The sequence below is a fragment of the Aulostomus chinensis genome, chromosome 6 (genome assembly GCF_037954235.1).
Source record: "Aulostomus chinensis isolate RoL2024-O1b breed Wild chromosome 6, RoL_Achi_v1.0, whole genome shotgun sequence".
NCBI classification, from domain to species: Eukaryota; Metazoa; Chordata; class Actinopteri; order Syngnathiformes; family Aulostomidae; genus Aulostomus; species Aulostomus chinensis.
In genome coordinates this window covers 5,945,153-5,964,690 of record NC_141325.1, presented here as the reverse complement: position 1 = coordinate 5,964,690, position 19,538 = coordinate 5,945,153, and the positions used below count along the sequence as shown (strand labels likewise).

Below are 19,538 nucleotides of genomic sequence, written 5' to 3'. Positions count from 1 at the left end.
TGTGTATCAGACCGTCAAGCCCCGCCCCTTAGAATGATATCCAATCGGATGCCAGGATTGTAGTTCGATGGCGAGGGTTGTCAACAACTGGTCGAAGAGGACAGAAAGTGACATTTGCTCGTTTGTTATTTCCTGGTGCGGCTTTGTATGAGGATTTTAAACGTAGTTTGAGCTTAAAGGGCATTCATCGAAATGTCAGTCAGTCAGTTGGCTACAATTGTAAGAAGTTGGCTAATTTCAAGCTAGCTAGCTAAGACGCGGCTAAACGTCGGTGTTGTGAGGACAGGCTACACATTATTGTGGGCGTCTGGTAGCCTGTGGTGTGGCCCCGGCTGTAAAACCATCACGGCTGTCGAGCTCCGATAAACGTGTTTGAGGTTCCCTTTCAGTCTCGGACGCTAGAAGCTGATTGAGATATCCCACTATGGATCCCTTTGACAGCCACGGTAACGTCACAGGTAAGAGAGGGAGACGGTCGGTGTCATTACTGTAAATTAACAGCATGCTAACCGCAGCAGGCCAGCTAATAACTAACGGGTCATTAGCGCTCAGAGAGTGACATTCACCCGAGGACACATGCTGAGACGGGTATTTTTGACTTCTCACAAGCCAAATGAGAGCTACCTTTCTGTCCTATGAATCACTGGTTTATTTACACAGCTGAGGGCATCTCGGAAACTAACGGCAACTTCGCCGCCGCAGCAGCAGCAGGCTGCCTGTCTGCATTGATATGGTAATTTACAGCCATTCCCTTTAAGATGTGGTGGTGTGGATCAACCGTCTAGTTTTCAGCATTTTAATGTAAATCTATTTAACAAAAGCTCGTCAGATTGAGCATGTCTGACATACAGGCATGTAGCATGGCAGTGTCAGCACAGGTTACAACCCAGTATTCTCAGTTTGCGTTGTCTTGTTGTGGAGAACAGACAGCACATGCTCAGCTGTGGCTACCAGCTTCTGTAAACCCTTGGGGGTCACAGAAAGGCTTCATTGAAACAAACAAGGCCAAATGCACACACAACACAACAAAAAGTGATGAACTGGTATTTCTTTGTTGCAGAGGAAGAAGGCAGTTTCTAATGTAAAAATTGAAATTCCTAGATAAAATTGTCCCCTGGTAGAAGTCTCTAGTGGAAATTCTACTCAAGTAAAACTTGGAATGTTCTTAAAATTGAGTTTACAAAGGTATCAAAGATAAAACTACACATTCTACACGATACCTTTTTATTTTACAAGTGAAAGTTGCGTCTGTTACAGTTGCTGCTCTCATTATGTCCTCTTTAAGTTCACTTCACTTTACTCTACATTGAATTCATCCTTCATCCATTAGTCCCACTAATTAAAACTTGCTCCACTTCCTGTTTCTGTATGAGTGCTTCAGTGATTTTAAATAAACTCACGTCGCATGTCACTTGTGGTCGAAGGTGGTGAGGAAGCTTTTGTGGATACTTGCTTACCTTAAGTCCTGTTTGAACAGCTCCTTACAGCGTTGTGGCTACGCAGAGTCTGAGTATTAAGTAATCATCACAAAATCTACCGGGGTCAAAGTTACATCCTCTAAATGACCCTCTTAATGTGTTTAGCTACATCAGTAATTACAGTTTACTTGTAATCAAAGGGGTATTTGAGATCCTGATTTACATGTGATTGATAAATTCGAATTGTATGAAAATAATAAATATAAATAATATTTTAAAACTTTTGTTTTGTTTTTACATTATACTTTTTTTGAACAAAAACCTTGGCGAAAGGTGAGTTTGGTAACGCACCAGTTACTAAGGTAGGCTTTGTAAATGTTGTCAGTAAACCAGAAGAGCACAGTCAGCAAATGAAATGCTTTGCTTCTCTATTTATATACAAACTTGCCAAAAGTCTGTCGGTCGGTTTTCCCCACATGTTCGATGTGTTTTTTTTTAGACCGTGTTTAGGTGATATGTCTTCTTGTTGACGCCTCTCGGCCAGGTCATCACTGTAAATGAGAATTAGTCCTCAGTTGATTTTATCTTGTTTAACAGTTGTCAAATAAATAGAGTCACATTAGTTACCGCTGTTGTCTGGCTTATTTGAAATTTGTTTCACTGGACAGACTATTGCCTACCTCTTAGCTCCTAGCCTATTAATAGACAATCATGCCACAGTAGCGTGGACCAGACAAGGAGGCTGACGGCCCACACACTCATTTCAGAAACATTGTACAGGACGGACAAGGAGCTAAATCCCCTTCTCATATATCTGGATCCTCGTTTTTCCTCTTGCTCACACCTGTTTAGTGTCTGCTTGCTTTAACAGTGCATATTCCCTAACTTTTTTCCTTCCTTCCTCAAATCCATCACTACTAACTGAGACTGGAAATGAGTTGCTCTGCCCTGTGAAGCATGAATGGAACTTGAGGCAGTAATGGAGACTTGTGTGACGGACAGTGTTTTACTGTGTTCATTATTATCAAATTAGGAAGGTGAACATGTCTGCGATTGTTGCCGATGTGAGGAAGTAGTTGTGGGAGAATTTCAAGGATTTTGTAAGACAAGGCAAAACTCTTGTCATGATGCTGAATGTGCAGGATAGTTTGTGGAAACACACACATCATTAACCTGCAGCAGCATGTGACATGGCCAGATAACACGTTTTCATTGTATTTGCTCTTCGCTAGTATTGACTTTGGTGGTGGTGAAATGAATGAAATAGGAAAGGAAAACCGATGTGTCTCAGATTTCATCTTTACTCCTGAACCATTTCTATGTAGGTCAAACTACCAGGAAATACTGCAGGAGGTTTACCAACAGGAAACTGACGAAACTCTGTCAGTACTTTGTTAAAAAGAGCCCTCGTGTTCTCTTGAACAGCCCTTTGTGTTGAATTAAGGCTTGTTGCTGCTCTACTCCCAGCTCAAACCTGTAACACGAACAAATACTGCATATATGCTAAAACACTGTGCGTCTGCGCATAACCATGAAGATCAATGTTTGGTTATCAGGAATATTGCACACACAATTGACTGATATTTTGAAATGCTCTCAACTCAGACATACAAACTTAAGCGAGCAATAAAAACACAGACATAGCAATAAAGCACATAAATGGCAATAACAAAAAAAAAACTGCCTTTTACAAAAATAAAGCCATTTCCCCAACATGTGTGCTGTCATGCTCAAAATCATTGTGCTTCTTGTGCTGCACTAATTAAGATCTAATCCTCTCTCTCACACATCAGTTTTTTTATAATTGATTTATTCATCCATCCTCCTCCTCCTCCTCTTCTAGAGCGAGCCAACCTACCGAGGAACATGATTGAGAATAGCTTGTTTGAAGAAGAGCCCGATGTTGTGGATTTGGCCAAAGACTCCACGGCTTTTCCGGTATGCTGGTGTCATCTTACAACATACATGTTAGACACTTCTCCATTTCCAGGACAAGCCTATGGTCCTTAAAACCATGCAGACCTGTACTACTGAACATTTCGTACCAGTACTCCATCTGCAAATCTAATTGTTGGAACCCATTTGGAATCATAATTCAGTTTTCAAATTAACATGTTCTTCGTTAGGACTGACAGTTGTGCCTTCGTTTAACTATTTTTAGGTTTTGTCTGTGGTAAAAAATGATCAAACAAAACAAGCTGAGATTCATTTGATGTTCTTCAGATTTATCAGCTTCAACCATCTATTGTGTTTTATGACCATTTTGTGTTTTGAGTAATTCTCAATTCTGTTTCTTCTAATAGTATAAACAGTGCTTCTATCACTTCAGATCCACTATACCTACATTTCTCTGCACCACATTGTCCGCATTCAAATTCTGTTGGTACTCGCATTGCATCATCATGATGCTTTTTTAAGTAATATTGAAATTAGATTCTCCTTTACTTCCCTTATGCTCATGACTTTTTCTTATCAACAACTATAAAAAGACACGTTACACTCTGTTCTGTATGATTCATCTGTCATCTGTGCCGGATGAAGTGTTGCTAGCCTCTGCCCCAAATGTTTGTCATTCTTGGCTCTATTCCTATTGAGTTTGTAAAGGAGTGCAAACTTTCCATTAATTTTCCTTGTGAAGTTAACCTGGCAGATTTGGGGGAATTTTTTCTTTGCATATTTTGGTTTTGCAGAAGTACCCAAGTAAAGTTAGTATGGGGCAGTTTACATGCATATCTACTTATGTAAATACAACATGTTTAAATTTGTTTAAAAGATACACAGGCACACAGGAAGGCTGCGGAAGTTCCTCTTTTATTGGTCTTGATATTACGGCATGAACAAGCTTATTCAGACCGTTAGTCTGCAAGGACAGTTTTGTTTTGTTTTTTTAAACTCATCTAAAACCTCCTGCCGTCATTTGCCCCAAGAATCAAGCCTGACAGTTATGTGCGAGGGGCATTTACTTTTGAATGTTAACATTTATGGCAGATTATGACAAGGTAATTTACAGCAAGTATAAATTACCACCAAATTTCCATTATCTTCCTGTTAATTTCCATATATTCCCCTTAAGTTCCCCTGTGAAATTTTCCAACTTTGAATATTCCTGTCATTTTTCACCCCTAGACCTTAGTATGTTCCCTTGGAAAGCATTTCAGCATCATATGGGACATACTGAACAGCTTACAGAACAGTTATATTCTGTACATGCAGACATTTCCGGCCCTCGACCCAGATGAGGTGGTGTATGAGCCTCGCAGCTCAAGGTTGCTAGTGAGAGGACTGGGAGAGAACGACATGGATGAGGATGAAGAGGACTGCGAGTCTTCAGCCCGTCTGCTGGGGATGTCCTTCATGAACCGCAGCTCTGCTAGCAGATCCAGCTCTTCCCCTTACACCAGACAACCTCCACCCAGGTAGTGCACTTAGAAGGTTATTGTTTGGTATGCTGAGGAGGATGCAGGCAGATTGTCTGTTTTTCCATTGTTATACGATATAGTTGTCGTCTCAAATATAAGCGGCGTATGTAACCGCCGATACACACTAATTTAATTTAAAACCAAGTATCGATGATATAATTAATGATGCATTATCAAGTGCAATCACATCTATGGTTAGTCGAGGGTGAAATTAGTTTTTCCTGAGGGGTGGTTGGTCTGGACCGCAGTGCTACTATAGTAAGGAACATAACATGCTTGTGTAATTGTCTCAGTTTCCTCACCATTACCAGGTGAAGAGGTTCCCAGTAACAAGTTGAAGCCGTATTTCACCCCCCAAAAATTCAGTGTGTTTATTAAGTGCTTGCCACAACAGGTCTTTAATTTTAATGCTCTTTAATCCAATACTATTACTATCTCTCAATTTCATGGTCCTGTATAAAACAACACAAAGTCTCTAGAAGTCGGTGGGAAGGTTAAAAAACATTATTCCAAAAGATTACAGATACTTTCTGAACATTTTTGAGTAAACTTAGTTGATAAGACGGTGCGAAACAATACCACGTTGACCAACAATGTCACGTTGAAGCTTCTGTCTAAACACTTACTTGTTGAGGTAGTGTTCAACTCTTCTCTGCCTCAGATCATGTTCCCGACCCTCAGCTCGTACCATGGTTGTGTGTGTGTTATTCCTGGTGATCGTAGCCTCCATGACCATGGTGCTGTACTTCTTACCTGGCTGCACGTTTACCAAGGTAAGAAAAAAAATAATTTTTGTTTATTTTAGTTGGCTTTTGTGACTGTGTGTAGATGTTATAATATTCCTACACATTAAACTCGCTCCTCTCTTTTGCAGATGGGTTGTCGTAAACCAAACAAGACCTTGCCTTTTGAGCAGGTCTACCCTCTGTCCAGCAACGGGGAAGTTTTTCCTTGGGCACAGTTCCGGCTGCCTCAGAGTATCCGTCCTCTCAGCTACAACCTCACCTTGACCCCTGACTTCAGCAGCATGACTTTCACCGGTCACACTGTTATCAACATGTTTGTGCTTCACAACACCAAGCGCATTGTTCTGCACAGTGATAATCTCAGCATTACCAAAGCTACCTTTAAGGTTAGAAAGCACAAGATTTCAGTTTTAAGCATATTGACAAAGTGGAGAGATGATTAACAGTTCATTCTTCACCTATCTGGTCCTACACAAGTGTGGAGAAAGATGGTATTTTTTTGTGTTTTATGCCCAAACAAAATGTATGGTTTAACATTTGTCTTTGTTTTTTTCATGTTGTCCTCTGACTGTGAAATAAAACTTTCTCTCTTCCAGCTGGGTGACGCGGAGGCCAGAGATGTAACTCTACTTGAGTACAAGCCCAGACAGCAGATAGCTGTTAAGTTCTCTGAGGACCTGGGGGTGGGCCAGTACTGTGTACTGACCCTGGATTACTCTGCTAACCTGTCACACACCTATGATGGTTTCTATAACAGTTCCTACACTGACAGTAATGGAATCAAAAGGTAATAAGCTATGGCTTGTGGTACTTAAGAACCTATAAAATCCTTTATGAGGAGCGTGTCCGTATTCTAGACTAGGCAAAGCAGTGCGGTAAAATTTTGCTCATCTCTCTCCTGTCCCCAGGGTCCTCGCTGCAACCCAGTTTGAGCCACTGTCAGCGAGGAAGGCCTTCCCTTGCTTCGATGAGCCATCTTTCAAAGCCTCTTTTTTGATTAAAATAATCAGAAAACCAGATTTAATGACCCTATCCAACATGCCAAAGGTACTGTGATGTTCATGAATCAGTTTCTGGAGGTCAAACACCCTACAAAGATACCAAGGCATGACTTTAATGTGGTTGACATTTTTTCCACTCTAGCATTGAAGTACTCTCTATAAAAGGGTGGAAATATTTGAGATGCAAAGTTTTGATTTTAAACTTTTAACAAATACAATTTTGATTTAAATTGAATCTAAATTACCGTACATGTGGCATTAATAGTGTCGTGTTTCAGATACAAGTTTTAACAGTTTAAGTTTCTTCTGGAACTGGAAATTAAATAATGATTGAACGGTGAGTGCACACAAGCTTGTGGTTGATCTGTCCTGGTAAGGTTGCCACTCAAAAATACAAAAAAAAAGTCATTTTACATTTATGGATGATAGTCAGTGGGTAGATTAGCATACCTCTGTCAAAGATAATCAAATATTCGCCCTACTGTCTCTGCTGAGTACAGTGATTTGAGGCAAGACCTCAAAAGTGTCATCTTCCAAAGCCTTTTTTTGAGGGCTAGAAGAGCGACTGCTACTAATCATGGCCAACTTTATAAGAGGATGAGGAGAATTCCTTCTTGACAAACTAAGATCCTAAGCCACAGCACAGAGTAGAGGAGGAACAGGTTTAGGAAGCTGAGCGAGCAAGACAGGTTTGCTAACCTTCCCCTCCTTTACCTTTCACTGACATACAGTAAGTAAAGTTGCAGTCTGCTGGTCCCTGTTGGTCCCAACACTTTACTGCACGCACAGAGGAGAGAGGGGTGTCTTATCATCTTGTCTGCCTCTGGGGAGAATGTCAAAAAGCTGGCATGTTAGTTTAAAATCCTAATAATACCCATCCCTAAATAGAGAGATGCTTCTTGTGCAGTACAATATGTTCATTTCCTGACTTCAGAAACTCTCATTCTTGCTCCCACTGTGACCCAGAAGTAATTAAGCTACCATGGCTTAATTAAGAGGGCTGTCCTCCACTGCAGTCTGACAACATGGCAAACCAGCATTTGTCTTTTCACTGTCTGTCTCAGGCTTACACCACAACACTTCCCAATGGGCTCCAGCAGGATGAATTTGAAAGGACCAGTGTCAACATGAGCACCTACTTGGTGGCCTTCATTGTTGGTAACTTTACCCCTATCAGCAGAAATGTATCTGACATCCTGGTAGGTCTGATGCTGACATCTTTTTGCATGTTTACATGTTCACATTTAATATTCAGTGGCGCTGGGACGTCTCAGTTAAAAAGTTTGGATGTGGATATATGTCTGTGTATTGTAGGTGTCTGTGTACTCTATACCAGAGAAGAAGGAGCACACTGACTATGCTCTGGACACAGTGTCCAAACTTCTGGAGTTTTACAATTACTTCTTTGAAATTGACTATCCCCTCAAAAAACTAGGTGAGTGCACAGATGCACACTCTCAAGGTATCCCCTCTGATTCTTCAGCTCCCCTTGAAACAATCCAATATACTCTGTCTCTTGTCAGACCTGATAGCCATCCCAGACTTCCTAGCTGGAGCCATGGAGAACTGGGGTCTGATAACCTTCAGAGAGACCAGCCTGCTGGTGGGAAAACAGTCGTCTCTTCTGGAGAAACAAGTTGTTGCGTCTGTTGTAGCACATGAGCTCGCTCATCAGGTACTTTTGTTTGGGACAGATGCTGAGACTGTGTCAAAATGATCTCCTGGTTATAATCTAACTCTGCTGTGTTCCAGTGGTTTGGAAACTTGGTAACCATGAGCTGGTGGAATGACCTGTGGCTCAATGAAGGCTTTGCCACTTACATGCAGTACATGTCTCTTCAGACAGTTCTGCCCCAGATGGACATAGTAGGTTCATACTATCATCTCCAAATTTATTCTGCACATACTTTGAAGCAGATTAAATCGTGTACTTCCCTGTGTGCCTTGGCAACTCATCGTCTGTGTCTTTGCAGGGTAATTTGTTCCTGGCGGTGCGTTTCAGAGCCTTAGACAAGGATGCACTTAATTCCTCTCATGCTGTGTCGACTGAGGTTGATACACCAGAGCAGGTGGAAGAGATGTTTGACTCTGTCTCCTATGAGAAGGTGCAGTTACTCAGATTATTATATGACAAATTCCTCCATATCCAGCTTATGAGTAGCAGACTCTATTTTTACCTTACTTAGTTGTCACTGCTGCGGTGCCCTTTTACATTTTTTTTTTATTAGTATTTTTTTTACCCTGGCTGATTTGTGCCTTTGTTTTCTAGGGTGCATCCATTCTTCTGATGCTAAATGCCTCCCTGCCAGGGGAGCAACAATTCAGAAAGGGTATTATTCAATACCTAAAACAGTTCAGTGGATTAAACACAGACACTGATGACCTCTGGAACAGCCTCACACAGGTAAGTGCTTTTCTGCCTGTCTTCGTTTGATATGTACTGTATACAAGGTGGTTTGTAGATGAAACAGGCTTTTGGTTGACTTATTGATCAAACATCCAATGTTTTGGGGTGGAATCATGGCGAACCATCTTGGGATATAGCTGAAAAACAATGAACCATGCCTTTGACTGCATGGCTTTGTCTGCCTGTCCTCAGGTTGAGGTCTCTAATCAGCACCAAAATGTGTCTGAGATGATGAGCTCATGGACGTCACAGAAAGGCTTCCCATTGATCACTGTAAGCCGCAAGGGAGATCAGGTGACCTTCACACAGGAGCACTTCCTGCTTGCAGCTGACAATGCCACACACACTTCCAGGTGGGCTACATCAAATGCTGTCATACACACTTACAGAAACACACTACGATCAAAGACTAACTGTCTTTTTGTCTGCAGCTTGTGGAATATTCCAGTGACATACGTCAATGACAGCTGCAGCTCAGCCCCTGAATGCAAACAAGTTTTCACTCTGAAGACAAAGACAGGTAACACACAACAAATTAACATGCTACTTTATCCATGTAATTCAAACCATAATTTAGTGAGAATTTGTGTGTGTTTTCAGGAACTCTGAAGGTGCCAGAAAGTGTGAAGTGGCTGAAGTTGAACTATAGAAACTTTGGCTTCTATATCGTTCACTACGGAGATGATGGCTGGGCTACTCTCATAGAAGCCTTGACCAGCAATGTCAACGTTCTCACTCATGAGGATCGTGCCTCACTTATACACAACATCTTTGCTCTCTCCAGGCAGGTTGAATACTTCCTTTAACAACAGCACAACCTTAAACACTAGTGATTTCAGTCGCACTCAGTGAAAGAAATATTTGTCTTCATTCTCTGTGTGTCTTGCATTTGTCATCCTCTCCTGTGTTGCTAACAGACGGGGCCATGTGACCTTCCGCCAAGTCCTTAACCTTCTAAAATACATGTCTAATGAAACGGAGACAGCCCCTGTGACGGAGGCTTTGTTACAGCTCAACAGTATCTACCAGCTACTCAGCAAAAGACAAGAGCAGGGACTCGTTACTCGCATGAGGGTACAAACATACACATTCTCACACACACGCCTCCACTCCAGAGATTTAGACTGGAACACATTGTGTAGAAGTGTAAATGCACTGATTCTGATCCTCACTTGTATTCAAATGTTTCCTGAAATGAATGAACTTACGTAAGTCGCTAGATCAGGAAGAAAATGTGCTGTAATACTTTTTATGTCCTTAACTAAACCACCTTAAATGTTTCTATCAGTAAAACCTAATCATTTATAAACACACGTTAACTCACGTCACTCCAAGTATCTAGTTTGGGTTTGGGACATGTGGGGGTGAATCTGTTGTTGATACAAGCTCACATAGTTACATCTTTCTCCACAAATATTTTTTCAACCTGGTGTATTCTTTATTTACTAAAATATTTGTTATGTTTGACAGAATTATATTCTACTCCATTTTGGTCCTCTGATGGACAAGCAAACATGGGGTGAGGAGGAGAGTGTGTCTAAACAGGAGCTGCGCTCAGCCCTCCTGGAGACAGCTTGTGGATTGGAGGGGGAAAAATGTGTTCAGCAAGCCAAAGCCCTGTTTAAGCAGTACGTGGAATCCAATGGGACCTACCGGTACGTTCAACACACAAGAAATGTGTTATTGAAAAAAAAACCAAAACATTTATTTCTCGATTAGATGGGAATGGTCTTTGAGTATGGACCGAATATTTATTGAATGTGTTTGTGAGATAAAAATTGTAGAATGTAAACTGAAATTTGTCGCAGGTGAAACCTACTATAATGTGATGTTGATGTGTCTGCGTAGGATCCCAGGGGATCTGCAGCGACTTGTATTCTCTGTGGCTGCTCAGTCTAATGAGGACTGGGAGTCTTTGCTCACCATGTACGTGTATGTCACCTACGATGCGGAGAAGCGAAAAATGCTACAGGGCCTAGCATCGACTCAAGACACCCGGAGGATAGTATGGTAAGAACGTGTGTGTTGGAGGATCCTACTGGCTAAGGTCAATATGTTTTCTTCCCTGCTCTACATTTGTTTAAATACGTAATTTGATCAAGCAGACTTTAAAAGAAATCAATCACAGGTCAGTCGGTCACTCTCCGTCTACTCATCTAAAATCACTCCATAGCAACATCACAGTTGAGGCAAGTCTACAAAATAATGTTCAGAGTGACAGAATGACCTGCATTTCAAAACTAGACAGCACTCAGCAAGTTGACTCCTTCGCCATGGTGAATGAGGCCAAATCATTTTGTCCACTAGATGGTGTTACAGAAAACTACAATGTCGTTACACATCACATGAAGACAATGCAGTGATTTTGATTTTGACATGTTACATCATGCTGACTTCCTGTAACCACTTGGTAGGGCAGTGACTAGAATTCTGTGTGTCGGTGTCATCAAACTGGTGAAGTTTGGAAAAGATCTGACCATGTGGTCATGGAGTGGAGACACAGCGCTTTCCTGTTCCATAGTGAAATTGGCCACTTAGCCACGGTGAAACTGTTAAATCAAGAAGTCTTCAAAGTAACACATCAAAAAGTTCTTTAGGTTTTTCTGACCAAATCTGACATCCCGGTAGGAGGAGTACATCAATGTACAGGAAAAACATACTTTCCTATGTCCTTTCCCCACTAGGTGGAGCTATGAATAATCTGTCCCAAAACTTAAAGAGTTCCTCCTTACACCCCTCCATCAGGTCATGAAAATCCACCTCATAGTGTCTGCACAATCCTTCTGACAGACAAACTGAAAAGATCGCCTCCTTGGTGGTGTTAAAACTGGCAGCCGACCCAAACAAGAGGAGGAATGCAGTAATGTAGGACTGTGGATCAACGTTGTGTTTATGCATTCAACAGTGGATTCGTCATGTTCTCTCTTCTCTAGGATCCTGAAGACGGGTCTGAGGGGGGATATCATCCAGACGCAGGAGTTGCCTTTGGTCATCAACACTGTGTGTAAAGGCTTCGCTGGGTACTTGTTTGCTTGGGACTTTATACAAGAGAACTGGAACCAGCTCATAGAGAAGTAAGTGGTCCCTGTTCACTAAGGGTATGTAACCTAGCAATATCTCAAATACTGGCCTAAAATGAAAAGAGGAAACAAAAGTTAATCCGTGTTACTGGGTTTTTCCTGCAGGTTCCCTGTAGGTTCCTTTGCCATCCAAAGCATCATCAAGTCTGCCACCTCTCATTTCTCCACACAGACGCACCTCGATCAAGTATGGTTTCCATACCACAGTGTATTTGAAGCGCCAACTGGTATTTCAGGCCTTGATAGTTTTTGTGTCTTTTGTGCAGGTGCAGGGTTTCTTCTCCGGTCTGAAGGAGCGCGGCTCTCAGATGCGAAGTGTGCAGGAAGCTTTGGAGACCATCAGACTCAACCAGCGCTGGATTGAGAGGAACCTTGCCTCACTTCAAAAATGGCTCTAACCCAGTCACTCCATCCAACCCCCCAACCCCCAACCCCACTAAAGTTGTCCCGGCAGCTGGGGTTCGTCGTCACGACAACGGCAAACTTTGCACTATTGTAGGAATGTGTCTCCTCCCTCCCCTCACCAAGGAGAACAAATCCAAGCCACAGATTGTACTCGAGCTGGGTGGTCAGGGTGTTTGATTTTCCGAGATTGTCCCTGTGAGACGTAGCTGCTAGCTCAGGGTGGCTCTGGTTTTGGGTCTGGCAGGGTCGTGTCAGATGCAAACTCCTCACACTTGACGCTGTTGACCACACTGTTGACCTTGTAAAACCCACGCAAGAGTAGACAATCATGCTTTCAGAGAGCAGAGCTTTACTGACACTCCTTTGACTCAGCCTTCTCCCAGGCATCTTGACTCAATGTGCTATTTTATTGCCACTAAAAGAACAAATATGGAGAATGTCAACATTTTACTACCAGTAAGGACTTTTTCTGTACTATGGGATGTTCATGCTGCTGTCAGGAATTCCTCAGCGATGAGATGTTGATGTTAGCGGTACTTGAGAGATGGACTAGAATTAAACTTTTCCTGCATCGCTATCTTTTTTGCAAAATCAGCACAGAAATAATAGCAGCCTGTTATTGTGTGTTCATGCGACCTGGAGCATTTACCATGTCAGTAACTGACTACAAGACAGTCGGTGTGAGACTGGCGATGGCTTTAAATACCAAACTTCAGTTGAATGTACTGAAAACCTGCCTACTGTGTGCAGTTGATGGCGTTCTGCGCGCCAGTGCTGGTTTCAAGCTATCAGTGTGTCTTAGGAGAGAGTGAGCTGAGCACACTGGAGCCAAATGTTACTTATTTTTCATTCTGTCATTATTTCTCTGGTAGTCACAAGCCCAAATAGGTCAGCTCTGATCAGGCAAGTTTTATTTTGAACCATTTCCGCCTGATGTGTGGCCGCTGCGTCACACTTATGGGTTTGCAAATGTGTAATTATAATGTAAATATGTTCAACTTTATGTTTTACAGCTTTGGATGTATTATTATGACCTTTAAAACTTGCTGTATGTTGTGTATATAGCTTGTAAAGAAGAAGAGTATACAATGAACTGATCAAGATTCTTGGTCAAATACTTTTTACTGTATTTCTTGACTTACACAGGGAGGTCATTTGCTGATGAATGTTTGTTTAAGGGCTAATGTATAATGAAGCTACAAATAGTACAGGAGAAGGCTTTAAAGCATTAATGTCTGTCTGGTAAGCATCGGCCAAATACAAATACGGAAGGTTTGAGGTTGCTCCAAACAGGCGTGTTGCTCCTGAGAGTGAAGAGTAGCCAAGTTATTTATTATGTTTTTATGTTCCGCCCCTAACTTTGTTCCAAAATGTATTTAATGACAGATGTGCAGTCAGCCTGAGCTCTTGTTTTTGAGGCTAATAACATGCATAATGACAGCAGCGCAGAGACTCCTTGTATTTCATTTCTGGACGTAGGTACTATTCCAACCAAATCAAAATTCCATTTGTCCGGGCCTCCGCTCGTATTTAAGCACCTGTGAAGAGGCACCCTGACTGTTTCATTTAATGTGCAGGTTATTTGGAAATCATTTTTTTGTAAGTAAGTGCGGGAGTCTAGCTGTCATCAAGCTGTTCAGTCGCTCAGTGTAATTGAGACATTAACAGGGACGTTGTTCACCCACCATGGGGTTAGTTAGGAAAAACCTGGATATAAAACACATGACAAAAATGTAAACATTTTAATTTATGTATTTTAATTGGTCATTATGTGTTTTATCAGAAAATTCATTGATAATGAATTGATGTCCGGCTCTCATAGTCACAACTGAAAATGTCTGAATCAGATTGTCATTGTTTGTGCACTGGGATGATGTGCTGCAGTTCTTTTTTTTTTTTTAAACCCTGTTGCTCTTTGAACAAATTATAAATAAAAGCTGGTTTCCTTTTATGGAAACACACTGGTACTGTGGTTTCGGTTCGGGATTGATGATTGTTAATTTACTTTTAGCGAAAAGTTGTTGTTTTTTTTTTAAAGCACTCAAAAGTAAGAGGGTGAGATGGCTATTGTTCCTAATCATTACTATAGGACAGTCAGAGTAGCTTCAAAACAAAAGAGAATAGCAAAAAGAGCAACCATCTGGACTTGGTGAGAAGTCTTCTGGGCTCTGTGTATAACTTATTGTTAATACCAAACAGCTGCCTGCTTCAGAGGTTGCTGCTCAAAACAGAAATGGACTGAAAGGCTCCGATGTAGCAAATATCTCACAAGGGCAGGAAGCGAGGATTTGGAGTGGAGAGCTGCTTTGAAAGAAATATGGCATCTCAGCTGCTGTAGGTGGTTTACCTCGACGCTACGTGACACTAACCAGTCGTGCCACAAGAGGTCGTCAAAGTTCCTCCAGAAATGTGCATGATAATTGTTGGGAATTGGTGGACGTCATGTCTGCTTCTCTGAATATTTAATTTAAAAATGGATTTAAATGAAAATGATCATATACTGTGGATCTGTTGGAGACTTTTATTTAAAGGGCTTGAAATTGTAATATTGTATATGTATATATACATATACACACATATACATGTGTGTGTATATTTGTATATATATATATATATGTATGTATGTACACACACTACTTACTACATTGTAGATACAGACTGATGCCATCAAATATATGAAGCAAGATATACGGAATTGCAAAGAAAAGATTGTTAAACAACTCTAAATATGTTTTATATTTTAGATTCCTCAAAGTAGCCACCCTTTGCTTTGTTGACAGCGCTGTGAACCCTTGGCCTTCTGTCAGTGAGCGTCCTGATGTCAGTTTCCACTTCACAGGTTTGTCTTGTCGGGGTTCATTTGTGGAATTGCTTGCCTTCTTAATGGGGATGGAACCATCAGTTTTGCTGTGCAGAAGTCAGGTTGGTACACAGCTGACAGCCCAATGTGACACCTGTTTGAGTTCCTATTATGGCAAGAACCAATCAGTTTCGAGAACCATCATTACTTTGAGAAATGAAGGTCAGTCAGTCCGGAACATTGCAAAAACTTTGAATGTGTCCGCAAGTGCTACGTCAAAGTGGCTCTCCTGAGTCTCCTCTGCTGCAGAGGATGAATTCATCAGTCTCCAGCCTCAGAAATCGCAAGTTAACAGCACCTCAGATTAGAGCCCAGATAAATGCCACACAGAGTTCTAGTAGCAGACACGTCGCCACATCACCTGTTCAGAAGAGGCTGCGTCAATCAGGCCTTTATGGTCGAAAGCTGCTAAGAAACCAACACTGAGGAAAAGCAACAACCAGAAGAGATTTGTTTGGGCCAAGAAAGACAAGGAATGGACATCAGACCAGTGGAAATCTGTGCTTTGGTCTGATGAGTCCAAATCTGAGATCTTTGGTTCCACCCACCGTGTCTTTGTGCAATGGAGAAAAGGTAAACAGACGGCCTCTACATGCATGGTTCCCACCGAGAAGCGTGGAGGAGGAAGTGTGATGGTGTGAGGGGGCTTTGCTGTTGGGGATTTATTCAAAATTGAAGGCACAATGAACCAGCATGGCGACCACAGCATCCTGCAGCAACACACAGTCCGATCCGGTTTACGTTTAGTTGGACCATCATTGATTTTTAACAGAACAACGACCCCAAACACACCTCCAGGCTGTGTGAGGGCTGTTTGACCAAGAAGGAGAGTGATGGAGGGCTGCGCCAGATGACCTGGCCTCCACAGTCACCTGACCTAAACCTAATCCAGATGGTCAGGGATGAGATGGACCGCAGCGTGAAGGCAAGAGGGCCGACAAGTGCTCAGCAAATCTGGGAACTCCTTCAAGACTGTTGGAAAACCACTTCAGGTGACGACCTCACGAAGCTCATGGAGAGAACGCCAAGAGTGAGCCAAGCAGTAATCACAGCAAAGGGTGGCTGTTTTGAAGAATCTAAAATATAAAACTTGTTTTGAGTTCGTTCACACTTTTTTGTTTACTACATAATTCCATATATTCATAGTTTTGATGCCTTCAGTGAGAATCTAAAAAGTGAATAGTCGTGAAAATAAAGAAAAAACATAAAATGAGAAGGTGTGTCCAAACTTTTTACAGCTAGTGTATATTTATCTTTTAGCTTATTTTCAGTAGCAACGTTCGGCGTGTGACGTCTAGTCATTTTCCATTGAAATTTTAAAAAATGACACGAGAACTATCCAAAGGGTTTTCAAAGATGCTAGCTGTCCCCCCTGTAGTTGCTGCGATTTGTGATGGAGTCAGACATTCTGTACAAATGGTTTATCATATTGAACTCGTGAGCCAGCAGACACGTGAACTTACCAAAATGGTTTTAGGTGTCACGCCATGAGACGCACTCCTTCCTTAAGAAATCAGGTGCTACATTCTAGAGGCTTCAACCTGCAACAGCTCTGAACCCGTGTGGCGTGACTGACTAACTTGCATTTCTTGCCCTGCATGTGTTGAACTGGAAAACGTTTCCAGTATTTTCTCTGTACTGCAGTGTAGCTGTGTTTTGCTACCAGAGATGGTAAAGGTACTTCAGTCGCTAACTTAAGTAAAATTATCAAAAGCATAATGGGATAGCTCTTCATTAAAAGTATGTTATGCATTCAAAATTTTACTGAAGTAAAAGTATATTGTATCTCAATGTGCGATATTATTGTGACAATGTTTTCATGCTGTTATGGGATTGTACTGCAGTATTTCATGTTGACGTCAGCATTCTTTTCAGAGTGAAATGCAGACTTGCAGTGTATTTGCATGTGACAGATCAGACCAGCGTGCCGCTCCAAGATTGAGCTTGTACTTCCAAAGCACAAGTTCAATCTTGGAGTGGCACGGTGGTGCAGTGGTCAGCACTGTTGCCTCGCAGCAAGAAGGTTCTGGGTTCGAGCCCCGGCTCCAGCACGGGATCTTTCTGTGTGGAGTCTCCATGTTCTCCCTGTTCCTGTGTGGGTTCTCTCTGGTTCTCCAGCTTCCTCCCACAGTCCAAAGACATCAAGAGGGGACGAGGCTGATTGATACTCTAAATTGACCGTAGGTGTGACTGTGAGTGTGAATGGTTGTCTGTCTCTATGTGCTGGCCCTGAGATGGACCGGTGAATGCCACCTCACAACCGAAGCTAGGTAGATATGCTCCAGCCCCCCCCCCCCCCCCCACATGATAAGTGGTAGAAGATGGTTGGCTGGAAGAGCGATCTTCAAGAGGTCAGAAGAGCATCAGAAAGGGTGCAAACTAGTGAGTTGAAGGGTGCACAATTGTCTGTCTGGCCCCCTCCCATGCTCTAAGGTAGACACTGGTACCTCTGTCTGTGAGTGTGATCCAGTATATGAGCTATACAGTATATACATTACAATGACATACATAGTAGGACATGTCGCTGGATAGTATTCACATCACTATTATTAATGTATCTACCTGTCAACAGTATTTCAGCACTATAGCTGGTCAAAATCCTACTTTAAAATCCAAAGAAGCAGCAAAAGAAGGAAAATCAATTTCTTATTTCAGTTGGAGTTAGAATAAGGCCTGATGCTGTCACCTTCAGTGCACGACTGTGTGTGTACTTTTGTAACCCCATGGTTGGGAATGTGTTGTAAAAATGCCTGGAATTATCATTAGAATGGGAAAGTGTTATGTAACTGCAGTCCATTTACCACCAGACATGGAGTAAAACTACTTCAAACGTGTGTGTTGAGTGAAGAACTCCTTATGTACTTTGTAGTACTGAAATATTGCTGAGGAATTTTCTGATTGGGAATGAGGAAAAAATCTGATCGATGTATTTGTGTATTCTTGTAATACTTGAAAGTAGAGAATAAAAAGAAGAAAGTGAGAGAGCAGATTAGATGATGGCATCACACCATATCAAAGGACCTCGGGTCTTTGTCTGCCAAAAGACCTGGAACCACACTGCTGATCTGCAGCGCTTATCAGATCACATGACCATTTGGATTTCTTCCTGGTTCTCAGATCAGAGCTCCCAAGCAACATGCACAATGCATTTATGACATAAGTCATACGTCCTGTGCATCAATCAATCACTGCTGTCCCCATTCAGTCAGTTGCTCTGATAGAATCACAGCAACTATCTGAACTATGCTGAACTCAGGGTGACACATTATCAGCAGCTCTGTTGTGTTGGCAGCTTCAGTCCTGTGGCCATCAGATTGATCTGCGTGTTCTCTGTCAATGAGATGAAACCGCGCTGAGGGTCTGATTACTGATACACAAAGTAGTCATGGGACAGCCTTCCAAGGCGGTGATGTCATTTGCTCATTTTGTAACGTGACTAGATCAAAATGACAAATGAGATAAAAAAAAAAAAAAAACAAAACAACCTGCCAAGACCAACTGGAATTTGCTGAAGGCATTATGCAAAAAGGATGTATTCCAGGTTCAAGGAAGGGAGCATCTCATTGTCTCTTTCACTTTTCCTCCCTTCCTGTTTCATACTGCTGCTGCTTTCTTAGCAGTTTGATTTTGTGTGCCGTCTGGGAGCAAGCGCCTGACTGTTGGTGCTCTGAATGTTGCATATTTTAAGAGGTAACAGTCAGCTGGAGGACAATATCTGAGGCTGTAGACCAGCCAGAGACTGATGAGTGACCAATTTCACTTACATGTGTGATCAGACTTTGAGTCGAGGGATGCTGCGCCTCAGCGAAGGCCACATAACGGCGCCACATTAAATCCTCCCTGTACGAGGATTAAAATGTTCAGCTTTTATTGAATGCGCCACGTCTGTATGAGTTGGCAACATATGAGGAACAACCGCTGCATTTCCACAGGCAGTCTGATGCATTTGTCTTCCATTTTTGTGATAAATCATGAGACAGACCTAGACAGTCTACAGATATACTCCAAAGAAGGATTGAGCTGTAACATTATAATGTTAATGTCATTTTTATGTGTAATGAATTAGAATTAACTGACAGGACGACATGAGTGGTAGTCCCACATGCAGAATTCTATGAGTGCTACATGCAGGACTGCATCTGTAGATTATGCAGGACTACAGGTGTACTACATGCAGCTCTTCATGCAGCACTACAATAGTA

General features: G+C 41.9%; 1 protein-coding gene across 1 annotated transcript; it reads left to right on the top strand.

The window, feature by feature from the left end:
• Nucleotides 1-57: 57 nt before the first annotated feature.
• On the top strand, nt 58-14,448 carry lnpep (leucyl/cystinyl aminopeptidase). Its single transcript, XM_086206019.1, has 22 exons — nt 58-458; nt 3,262-3,356; nt 4,632-4,834; nt 5,499-5,610; nt 5,712-5,969; nt 6,180-6,370; nt 6,492-6,630; nt 7,649-7,783; nt 7,899-8,019; nt 8,108-8,259; nt 8,337-8,450; nt 8,558-8,689; nt 8,854-8,988; nt 9,184-9,344; nt 9,423-9,511; nt 9,592-9,775; nt 9,909-10,065; nt 10,462-10,646; nt 10,840-11,001; nt 11,925-12,065; nt 12,177-12,258; nt 12,338-14,448. The coding sequence occupies exons 1-22, from the start codon at nt 425-427 to the stop codon at nt 12,467-12,469; spliced, it is 3,114 nt and encodes a 1,037-aa protein (XP_086062145.1). The 5' UTR covers nt 58-424; the 3' UTR covers nt 12,470-14,448.
• The last annotated feature ends 5,090 nt before the right edge of the window (nt 14,449-19,538 follow it).

What these genes read in the sequence shown, in the direction of transcription:
- lnpep (XM_086206019.1), top strand. Translation starts at nt 425, where the DNA reads ATGGATCCCTTTGACAGCCACGGTAACGTCACAG. An exon ending in CTATCCCCTCAAAAAACTAG is followed by an intron (nt 8,020 to 8,107) that starts GTGAGTGCACAG and finishes GTCTCTTGTCAG; the next exon opens with ACCTGATAGCCATCCCAGAC. An exon ending in TCTGGAACAGCCTCACACAG is followed by an intron (nt 8,989 to 9,183) that starts GTAAGTGCTTTT and finishes GCCTGTCCTCAG; the next exon opens with GTTGAGGTCTCTAATCAGCA.